This window comes from Podarcis vaucheri (genome assembly GCF_965113315.1).
Source record: "Podarcis vaucheri genome assembly, chromosome: 16".
Lineage (NCBI taxonomy): Eukaryota > Metazoa > Chordata > Lepidosauria > Squamata > Lacertidae > Podarcis > Podarcis vaucheri.
This window is the reverse complement of record NC_138754.1, coordinates 1,782,786-1,794,037: the sequence shown is the minus strand read 5'-3', so window position 1 is coordinate 1,794,037 and position 11,252 is coordinate 1,782,786. Positions and strand designations below refer to the sequence as shown.

Below are 11,252 nucleotides of genomic sequence, written 5' to 3'. Positions count from 1 at the left end.
ACTTATTTACAGTGTTGAATTTACCTTAATGCTGCCAGCATTTTCAGGTGTACACAATCTTTCTCACCCCCCACCCCATATATTCAATAAACGTTTTCCAATCTTCTCTAAACATATGTTCTTCTTGTTCTCTTATTCTATATGTTAAGTCTGCAAGCTGCGCATATTCTGTCAGCTTCAGTTTCTTTGGTTGGGAATCTCGCTCGATTTCCATTTTGGGGCTAACAAAACGAGACATCTTTTACTTACCAGGAAGGCTGCCAGCTGCTGGCTAAGTAATAGCAGTAATAACAACTAATGCAGTTGCTTAGTAGGCATCCACAACAATGCCATGAAGGCTCCTGCACGGTATCCACAAGCAGTGACTTCCAAAGAGAGGGCGCCCTCTACTGGCCTCTCTCTGTGTGTTTGTGTATGTGTTTTTGTGTGTGTGTGTGTCTGTCTGTCTGTGTCTCTGCGCCTCCGCTCCCCACACTGAATGATTGAAGTCTCTGGCGAGAGAGGCGCTGCAGAGAAAAGCCGTCGAAACGTCCGGAAACATTTCTGGCGTTAATAGGAGAAAGTTGATCAGAAGAGCGGGTCGCAATGCAGGATCCAGTTTAAACTGCCCTGCCATAGCTGTCAACGTTTCCATTTTTTTAAGGGAAATTCCCTCATTCCGAATAGGATTCCTCGCCAGAAAAGGGAAAAGTTGACAGCTATGTGCCCTGCTCTTGGCACACTTCTGCTGCTTTTTTTTGGAAAGGTCGTTCTCGGAATGGGGTGCCCCAGCGATGGAGAAGACCCCGTCTCTCGCCATTAAAACCAGGAGGAAGAGACGCCCCTCGCCGGCACTCCCTGTTGCAAGGAGCCTGGAAAGGGAGGAAAGACGCGGAGCGACGCGGACAACTCGCTTCTGCAGCTCTGCTCGGCCGCCCAGCCGGGAACATTCTCCGACGGGCAGAGCCTCCCTGTTGCAGCTGTTGCTCTTGTTTCGGCAAGTCCTACGATGGAAGCGGGGACTCAGTGCTTGTGGGGGACAGAGACTCCTCTCGCAATTTAATTTCTTCACATTTTTCATTCATGAGCATAAGACTTTTCTTAATAGCCAGTCTTTGCAAAGAGAGCAATTCTGCTCCTCCCCCACATTCCACACTCAGTGATACACTTCCGTGGAGTACACACAGTGGCGTAGCGTGGGGGGTGCAAGGGGGGCCGGCCGCACCGGGCGCAACATCTGGGGGGGGCGCTCGCTGCCTCCGGAGTCGCCGAAGAGCCTCGGGCGCAGGCTGTAGCAGAGCCCCATGTCTCGCGGAACCGATGAGCTGTGCATGCGTCCGGGCTGAAGGCGTCCGGCAGGCAGCGGCTCTCAGCGCTCGCCGCGGAGGACGCGCCAGGCAGCCCCTCCTCACAGCCCCGCCTCCGCCGGTGCTGCTGCAGCTGCTGGACAGTGTTGCATTTTCCTCGCCTCTCTGCCCTCCTCCCGGCAAGTGGCGTGGTTTGGGCAGCAGCGCCAGCGGCAACTCGCCTCAGATCGGCAGGTTAGGGGTTGGGGGGGCGCAAATTACTTGCCTTGCCCCGGGTGCCGACAACTCACGCTACGCCGCTGAGTACACACTTTCCCTCTTCAGGGTGTTGCTTTGCTTTCCTCTGTGTAAGTCGCGCACTGTTTGTCCTGAAGAGCAATAAGACCTGCTCCAGCAGCTGGTTTGTTCAGGAGGCTGTGGAAGAGACTGAGCATCATTGTCCTCCCTGACATTTGCCTCTTGGGGTTGTCAGACTCCTCTGAAATAGGATATGGGATCCAGCTGTATGACATCTTACCTCCCCCTCTGAACTGTATTTACCCGGTAAGCCAGGCTACCTGGAGTGTAGCAAGACCTGTCAATTCTTGTGTTGCTTTGTATCCATGTACTGAAGCCTCTGGGGTTGTTGTTGTTTTTTTTGGGGGGGGATATTGAATTTATTCTTTTTTGGCCAAATTGTTTATTTCTGACATTTTTAAATTTACTGTCATATTCTGTATTTTGTACTTTTGTATTTCCAGTGCTCTTTATTTTGCTGTTCTCAACGTTTGCTGTGAGCCACTTTGAAGCTGTCCTTCTTACAGTGGTGAAACAGATGCCACAATGACCACAGGCAGAACTTGAGCTCAAGAGAGAGCCAGTGTGATGTAGTGGTTAAGAGCGGTGGACTCGTAATCTGGGGAACTGGGTTCGCGTCTCGGCTCCTCCACATGCAGCTGCTGGGTGACCTTGGGCCAGTCACACTTCTCTGAAGTCTCTCAGTCCCACTCACCTCACAGAGTGCTTGTTGTGGGAGAGGAAGGGAAAGGAGAATGTTAGGCACTTGGAGACTCCTTCCGGTAGTGATAAAGCGGGATATCAGATCCAAACTCTTCTTCAACAGCAGCAAGTCTCCCCAACTGTGAGTCCCAGAAACTGCCAGTCTGGTGCATGACTGCCGCTCATGCCTCCCCGCATTTCTGGAGCGATACGATGGTGGATTTTTCTCGCAGAAGGCCTGTTCTTCGGACTATTGCTGTACTCTTCCTTGGGTAAGGACTTCACTGCTTTCTCCCTCAAAAAACAAAACAAAAACCCCACCTAAATGCATGGAGGGGACACTCTGAGTTTCATTTGTAATGAAGAGGGAAATTATTGGCAATATTGGTTACTAGCACTCAGGGTCTCCTCTCCCCAGCTGGAACCCTCCAAGAACACCCCTGTTGGCTTCAAAGGAAGCTCCAACAGAAGGCTTTTGACAGTTTAATTCTCTGTGTGATATTTGTTACTGAACTGAACTTGGGGGGACAATGCTAGGGTGAAAAGCTATAGGTTTGCTTTGTCATGAAGCGGAAAGTAACGGACAATGATGGGGTCAACTGGAGAATAGGCCCCCTCCCTGAAAGCTCCCCACCACCACCAGAGTCTCAAGGTCAATGTGGTTTGGCACCTGCTGGGGGCTCAAATTCCACTGACAAGAGCCCTCACCCCACCAGACTTTCTCCTTTCCACCACTACTTTCACATTCTGGCCAGAGGAGGCTGGGGACAGGGAGGAGTTGCCCATTCAGGATCCCCCAGAGGGACCGGCTAAACTGGGACAGACTCTGGGGAGCTCAGTGACCCATTCACGGGGAGGATCCTAGAAATTTCTTAGTGGGGAGGGTTCATTTGGTCCTGTCCTGGCTCCCCATCATTCACCCTAGTGTGCAGAACTGGCCTTGTCTTCAGAGCTGCCAGAGTCAGGCTCTGACTCAAGCACTCTGCCTATTGCCCCACTGGCTCCACCTCAGAAGCTGACAGCGGCTCCCCCAACTCTCTCAGCTGTTCTTCATAAATCTTGATTTCCAGACCCTTGATCATCTTAGTTGCCCTCCGCTGCACATGTTCCGGCTTGTCAATGTCCTTCTTAAATTGTGGTGCCCAGAACTGGACATAGGACTCCTGGTGTGGTCTGACCAAGGCAGAATAAAATGTGACTTCCCTTGATTTGGACACTAGGCTTCTGTTGATGCAGCCTAGAATAGCATTAGCTTTTGCTTTTGCTGCTGCAGCACACTGTTGACTCCTGTTAAGCTTGTGATCTACTAAGACCCCCTAGATCTATTTCACTTGTACTAGTACTAGTGGCAAGTCAGGTGTTCCCCATCTAATATTTGTGCTGCTGGTTATTCCTCCTAAATTCTCTCTGAACTGCTATATGTTGCCCCTGCACTTATGCTGCCCATTCTCAGCCACCCACATTTAAATTTTCACAAAAAATTAAAAGCTGCTCTGTAACCTTTTTTAATTTTTAAAAAGCCCGTCCCCTTTGTAAAGGCCCAGATTGCCCCCAAAATGTTCCCAATTCAGAACAAACACAAACTCCTCCTCCAAACACTATCCTGTCATCCACACATTGTGACCACACAGCTTTGCTTGTCCATCTGGCCCTGCATATGGAACTGGTAGTATTTCAGAGAAGGCTACCTTAGAGGTCCTGACTTTCAGCATCCTTCCCAGCACCCTAAATTTGGCTTCTAGGACCCCTAGACTACATTTCCCCATGTCACTGGTGCCAACATGCACTGTGGCCACTGACTCCTCCCCAGCACTGTCTGCCAGGCTATCTAGGAAATGAGCAACACCCACAACCTTCGTTCACCCCTTGGTTCATCACACACCCAACTATATCCTTAACTGCCACGATCCCCCAACCCACAGGAGAGGCATCTTCCCACAAGAGGCAGTGAAGACCACCATCCTGGATGGCTTGAAAAGAAGATGAGATACCTTTGTGGAGGAGAAGACTGTTGAGGGATTCTGGGCAGGATGGCTCTCCTCTGTCTTCTCCATTGGAGGCAGTCATCCTTCTGAATACCAGCTGCTGGAAACCACAGAAGGAGAGAGCATCCTGGTGCTCAGGTCCTGCTTGCCAGTTTCCCACAGGCATCCGGCTGGCCATTGTGAGAAGAACAGAATTCCAGGCTTGATGAGCCACTGACAGGATCTTCTTATGTTCTGAAATTCCTGATTAACTCCAGAGGGGAATTAACTCCCCTCTGGAGTTAATTCCATACCTTTGGAGTTCGGGGGCCTATGAACATTCCTTTGGGGTTCAGTGACATGTGAGTTTTGCATCTTTGAACCTCTTTCAAGCAAATAAAAATATGGGCAAGTAGAATGCTTTTTGTTGTTGTTAAATTTGTAACAGCCTCCTCAGTCTGCAAAAGCTGCTTGCATTTTTCATTGCTTTGGCTCTGCCCAGATCTGTCACAAGGCTTTTGCTATTAGCCAATCTTTGCAAACAGCAATTCTGCTCCTCCCCTACAATCCACACCCAGGGTGGGGGGCGGGAACTCGCCACGCAATCCACACCCAGGGACACACTTCCATAGAGAAGCAAACATAACTTTGTCTTGCAGAGGTTTCCTCTTCAGAATGTTGCTGTACTTTCTTCTGGGTAAGTCCCACACCATTTGTTCTGAAGAGCAGTAAGATCTGCGCCAGCAGCTGGTGTTTCCAGAGGCTGGGGAAGAGACTGAGCATCTTTGTTCTCCCCGACATTTGCCTCTTGCAGTTGCCAGACTCCTCTGGAGAAGGACATGGGATCCAGCTGCATGCCATCACCCCCTCCCCTCTGAACTGCATTTCAGCCAGGCTGCCTGGAATGTAGGAAGACCCCTGCAAGAAACTTTACTGTGATAAAGCCTCGATGTGTGTGGTTTTTTTTTGCGGGAGGGTAATACTGAATTTATTCTGTGTTTGCCAAATTGTTTATTTCTGTCATTTTAAAAATTTACTGTCATATTCTGCATTTCTTACACTTGTATTTTCAATGCTCTGTATTTTGATGTTTTGAACGTTTGCTGTGAGCCACTTTGGGCTCAGCTCCTTGCGGAACAGACGCATATAAATAAACTCAATCAATCTTAATCAAGAGCGAAGTTATTGAGACAGCGTATCGGTTTCTCTTTCTCCGCTGATCCTTGCTGGTTTACAAGGGGAGGAACAAAGAGCTGTGAAAGGAGGAGTCAGAAACACAGGAGGGGAAACACAGTTTTTCTTGGTTAAGAAGGGGAGGGAAAGCGAGCACCCTGGGCTCGGGCTACGCTTATTAAATGGATGAACAGGATTATTTTAGAGCATCTATCCTGTGCAGAAGAATGAAGTTGTCCTTCTCACAGTGGTGAAACAGATGCCAGAAAGGGAAGCCATCAGGAAGGACCTGAGCGCAACATCAGCAAGCTTCCCATGGTGGATTCCCAGAAACGGCCAGTTTGGGTTTTCACTGCCAATTATGGCGCTCTGCAATCCACAATCCAGGACTGTGGATTTTTTCTCACAGGAGACCTTTTCTTCAGAGTATTGATGTATTCATCTTGAGTAAGGACTTCGCTGCTTTCTCCCTCAAAAAACAAAAGGAGGAGGAGGAGGAGGAGAAACAACTCACCTAAATGCATGGAGGGGGCACTCTGAATTTGATTTGGCATGAAAAGGTAAATTATTGGCAATATTGTTTGCTAGCACTGAGGGCCTCCTTTCCCCAGGTTGAACCCTCCCAGAACGCCCTTGGTGGCTTCAAAGGAGTAACCAAGAGAAGGCTTAATTCTTCTTGTCATATTTGTTACTGAGCTGAAGGGGGAGGGGGGAGAGACTGCATCTATGATGAAGGTGATCATCTCCCCTGAAGGTGTGGAATGGAATCTCTAGGGCAGAAATGTTTCCCTGAAGGATTTTTTCCTGTCATGTGTCAGTCATTCACCAATACAAAATAAATGTCAGTTAAGAGCAAGCAGTGAATTAGAGGAGCCAACCAATGAGTAGGAAAAGGCAACTGGGGATCTTGGTGGAACAGAGTCTGTTTCTTCTTTGAACTCTGTATTAACTTATCTCGGTTTCACAAAAAATAGTGCATAATCATTTTTTCCCCTGAAACACATATGCAGATTGTTTTTAGATTGCTGCTTAGCATAATTTTTCACTGGGTTAGATCTTTCTGTGTTGAGTTTTCAACAGATATTTGGCACAGCTCTGATTATGTAAACTGCTTTAAGGCTTTATTAAAACCAAGAAGTATAAATCTTGTGAACTGAAATAAATGAACTTTTGTTCCTCGTGAGGGGAAATTCTACTTATTTTTCAGAATTTTTCCTTGGGACAATTACACAAAGCCAGATATTCCTAAAATGTCAGCACTGCAAAGCTTTGAAAAGATTTAAGTGTTTAATCAATTGCTTTTTCAGACTTCACTAAAAGAGGATAATGATACTAATTTTCACCTTTGTTTGTATCTCCTCCCCCACCACCCGCCCCTCACAAGACACTTTTAGCCGTGCGGTGGAGAACCCAACCCATCAGGTGAAGGGAATCCTGGGAGGATCAGTCTTGTTTCCTGCCAACGTATCTCAAGGAATAACAGTGGAGAAAATGGAATGGGACTTCTACCCCCAAAGTGGTGACCTGGGCTTCTGGCTGGGGGAATTCAGCCACGGTAAACTGGAGCACCCAAGTCCCACTGACCGGTTTGGACAACGGCTAGACATGGTGAACGAGACAACACTGAAGGTCAAAGACCTGGAGTTGGATGACAGTGGGATCTACAATGCTCGCATCTGGTTTATGAAATCACGGTTTCAAGAACAGAGTTTCAGCCTCACAGTTTATGGTAAGTTATTCCTTTCACTGTTTGGCTCATGGAATAGGATCAGCACCATTTACAACATAGGTACTGGGTGGGAGCCAAACTTTATGTTGCTTTCAACTGTGTTCAACAGAGCCAGTGCCAACACCACAGATGCTCCATCAAGAGATATCCAGTAATCTAGAGGGATGTAATGTGACCCTGCAATGTCAGACACCTGGAAGGGAAGAACTCAAGGTCTCCTGGGAAAGAGGGAATCCCTCCAGGGGCATAGAAAGCAGCCTGAATGAGTTCCAGCTTTCTGATAGTGGAAGGCAACTCCATGTCTTCTGGAAGACCATACCTTTTGACTCCACATTGACTTGCCTGGTCAGCAACCCTGTCAGTGAAAAGAGAGCCTCATTTGACTTGTCCCACATCTGCTCAAGTATTGGAGGTGAGCAATGTATCATTATCCAGAGTTGCTGTTTGGGGTCTTATATTGCTTACACCCTATGGGGATTCAAGGAGAGACACTCATATATGCAAGCACCCCTCCTCACATGCTTGTTGACCAGTGTTAGAGCAAATCCAGTCCTGCTTGAAGATTGCCCTGACCCATCTGAATTGCTGCTTCTGCTGCTTCCTCCTCCCCCTACCTCAAGGTAAATAAATTACATTTGGAGCAAGCCAAAGTGAAGGCTGCAGCAATGTCTGACTGCATACAGGATTGTGCTGTGATTCTGGATCCAGCCCTATGGATACACCACCCAGTAGCCAGCGTGGTGACTTGCAGAGGCTGCCAGACTCTACCCAGCAGCATAACCCCTGCCCATTGGGCCTGCTGGCTGGAGCTGATGGAAACTGGAGTCCAGCAACATCTGGAGAGCAACACATTTCCTGCCGCTGTTTCAACACCTCTTTTCATGTCTTGCCTTCATCTCACCGGCTTCTTGCATCCTAACGGAAGGTATTTTTGTTTTGGAAGTCTGTCCTGGCATTTCATTCATTCTGCTTCTCTCATGTAGGATAATCACTTTGCTTGTTGCTATTGAAGCATTTTCAAGAGTCTCTTATTGCACATTGCAGGTGAACACATTGGAACCCAGAAGATCCTGAGTCTTATTTCTGGTCTCTCTGCAGTTTTTTTGTTGGGAATTGCGATTCTGCTTGCAGTATGCCAGTGGAGAAAAAGGCATCAAGGAGGTAGAACCATCTCTATTAATCTTCTTCCCATCTCACCTGGGATTGGGGCCCCCTACCAATATGCCTCTACCTTTACTGTGTTTATCATGAGAAGCAGAATTAGGTCAGTGTCATGGAATAAATATTGTTTCTCATGTTACATTCCACAGAAATTGTCTGTAGGCTTCCAGAGAAGGGGCAAAATTTTATTGCACACCAGAACTCAGAAGAGAGGCTCTCACAACTTTTCAGTTAAGATGAGCATGCAAAGCAGGGATGATGCTAGATAATCACAATGGAAGCAACCAGTATGTTTGGGAAGTATTTATTATGCATAAACATATTTTGAAAGTTGTAATTTAATATTTTTTAAAAACCAGTGAAATGCAAAACAGAATTCAGGCAGCAGGACTCAGCCATAACTACTCCTCTTCCTCCTTACCAATCCCCTAATCAAGGGAGAGACAGCCAATCTCTGCAAAGAGCAGCCCAGGTCTGGTTGCAAGAGTGCTTCCAAGCAGCCCCACATTGTTCTTAGGTTGTGTGTGCCTATTCCCATCAGGGAAACATCCACACTCAGCCAAACTGAGCAGGGCTGAACCCTGGTTCAATTCGTCCTGGCTGTGAGGGCCTGGATTCCCACAGGGAAAGGGCTTGTGAAACAGCACTGAACAGGATTGCACCCTTCACTCACCAGCTATTCTGGACTCTTACTAAAATACTAATTTTATCATTAATACAAACTGGACTCATATAATAACCGAAACACAGACTTTACCTTTAATAATGTCACTCCTGGAGTAAGGAAACAGACCACTTTTGTCTGTTAAAAATGGGCATCTTCAGCTATGGGGAATGATCCAGGAACCTGTACAACCAAACACTAACCCTAAATACTGGAATGGAGAGATAGGGAAGAGCCCTGTGACTGCAGGGCCTGGCCAGGACTCAGTTCATGAACAGGGTTTAGGTGGGGTCAAATGCTCAGAAACCACTTTAAGGAGTTGCATCTGAGTGTCTCCTGTCATGTTCTGTAGCTGGTTATATTTTTATCTGCCCCTGCAGATTTCCTGCATAAGTGAGGAATGTCACATGAGTTCCATACCACTTTGGAAATCCTGTCTTCCTATCCATTCTGACCCAGGAGCAGACACATATAGCTCAGAAGATGAACAGACCAAGGGTTGGGGGAGCAGGCATGTCTCTTGGAACCAGTGGTGCAAGTGATTGTTTTGAAGCAACATTGACAATTCACCCAGCACAATGGCCAGAGCTCCCCAGTCAGGAGCAGGGGCACCCCCCTCCTCAATAGATGGAGTCAACAACTGAAGTGCCCCTCCATCATCAGCCAGAGCACCCCCCCATCCTCGGTCAGAGATTTCCCTGTTTGCAGTTGCAGTATCCTCTCCCCAACAGCTGGACCTGCCAGGTGTCATGGACGTGATGTTTGCAGAGCTATTGGAGGAGGCACCAGCTGGGGAGCCCCCGGGGGAAGAAGGCTCAGAGCCGGAGGATTTTGGGAGGGATGACAATGAGTGGTTAGAGGGAGCAAACTGGGAGGAGGTGTCAGAAGCTGAAGAGGTAACAGGGTTTAATGAACAGGAAGAAGTGGTGGCAGAGAGAAGTCTAGAATCAGAGGCAGAATCAGAGGCTGGAGAGGAGGCGGCCATGAGGTAGGGATGAAGCAGGCTGCTGAAGAAGGCAGGGAGTCTCCCTCTCCTGCTGTGACCAGCTCCCCTCTCCCAAGAACATGAAGAGGAATGAAGACGGTAGAGCAAAGAGAGACAAGCCAGAGGGCCCCCTCAACAGCCAGAGCACACACACAACCCTCATCAGCACCCAAGAACCCGGGCACCTAAGTTCTTTTTGAAAAATTACTTTTATTCAAGATTCTCTTGGTTTATAAAAGTACATACCTTGTCTCATTTTTCAGGTTGCACAGTCTTCTGTTTTTGTAAAGTTTTTATTAGAAATTTCAACATAACATTTTATCAAAAGACATATCACCCTTAGTCCCCCCCTATTTTCCCTCCCCCCTCCCAAGAAAGAACCCCCCTCCCCCTGACTTCCCTCAGCTCCTGTCTCTGGCTTTTCAATATACGTAATTCTCTGCATAGTATAAAACTGCAAAGAACCTTAATTTATCTATCCATATGTTCACAGATCATGAAGCTGAGGCTCCAATACATTGGCCACCTCATGAGAAGAGAAGACTCCCTGGAAAAGACCCTGATGCTGGGAAAGATGGAGGGTGCAAGGAGAAGGGGACAACAGAGGATGAGATGGTGGGACAGTGTTCTCGAAGCTACAAACATGAGTCTGACCAAACTGTGGGAGGCAGTGGAAGACAGGAGTGCCTGGCATGCTCTGGTCCAGGGGGCCACGAAGAGTCGGACACGACTAAACGACTAAACAAACAAACATGTTCTTAATAATAAATTTGTGAGTGTTTATTCAAAACCTGCCAAGGAGTCCAATTCATTTTGTTGTTCCTTTAAGTACATTGTAAAAGGTTCCCATTCTGCTTTAAAGTCACAGTTGTCCTTGTCATGCAGTTTATGTGTCAGTTTTGCCAATTCCGCATAATCCATCAGTTTCTCTTGCCACAGTCCTTTAGTCAGGATTTCCTCATTCTTCCATCCTTATGCTATTAAGACTCTTGCTGCCCTTGTCACATACATGAAAATGTTTTTTAATTTCCTTGGCAGGTCTTTTCCTACAATCCCTAACAGAAATGCTTCAGGTTTTTTAACAAATGTTAATTGGAACATTTTATTCAACTCATTGTATATCATTTCCCAAAATTTCTTAATTGTGCTACAGTCCCACCACATATGGTAAAAAGTCCCTTCTTTTTCCTTACATTTCCAACACATGTTTGAACCAGTCTTATACATTCTTCCTATTTGCACTGGTGTTATATACCATCTATACATCATTTTCATATAATTTTCTTTCAACAGAGAACAATCTGTAAATTTT

At 47.1% G+C, this 11,252-nt stretch overlaps 1 protein-coding gene across 6 annotated transcripts; it reads left to right on the top strand.

Moving 5' to 3' along the window:
* The first annotated feature begins 2,015 nt into the window (after positions 1 to 2,015).
* On the top strand, positions 2,016 to 10,307 carry LOC309520526 (T-lymphocyte surface antigen Ly-9-like). Of its 6 annotated transcripts, none has more exons than XM_082202419.1 (5): positions 2,016 to 2,145; positions 2,396 to 2,536; positions 6,786 to 7,130; positions 7,240 to 7,542; positions 8,175 to 10,307. In XM_082202419.1, the coding sequence occupies exons 2-5, from the start codon at positions 2,449 to 2,451 to the stop codon at positions 8,558 to 8,560; spliced, it is 1,122 nt and encodes a 373-aa protein (XP_082058545.1). In that variant the 5' UTR covers positions 2,016 to 2,145; positions 2,396 to 2,448; the 3' UTR covers positions 8,561 to 10,307. The 6 variants fall into 6 exon arrangements, 5 of the variants coding, with proteins under 5 accessions (XP_082058545.1, XP_082058547.1, XP_082058549.1 ...); XR_014214264.1 differs by lacking the exon at positions 2,016 to 2,145 and adding an exon at positions 7,751 to 8,055 and having other exon boundaries at positions 2,389 to 2,536; XM_082202421.1 differs by lacking the exon at positions 2,016 to 2,145 and having other exon boundaries at positions 2,389 to 2,536; positions 8,175 to 8,291; positions 8,441 to 10,307.
* The last annotated feature ends 945 nt before the right edge of the window (positions 10,308 to 11,252 follow it).

Bases quoted from the DNA above. Each gene is read 5' to 3' on its own strand.
- LOC309520526 (XM_082202419.1), top strand. From the start codon at position 2,449: ATGCCTCCCCGCATTTCTGGAGCGATACGATGGTGGATTTTTCTCGCA. The intron at 2,537-6,785 runs GTAAGGACTTCA...GCCCCTCACAAG, and splicing joins ATTGCTGTACTCTTCCTTGG to ACACTTTTAGCCGTGCGGTG. The intron at 7,131-7,239 runs GTAAGTTATTCC...TGTGTTCAACAG, and splicing joins TTTCAGCCTCACAGTTTATG to AGCCAGTGCCAACACCACAG.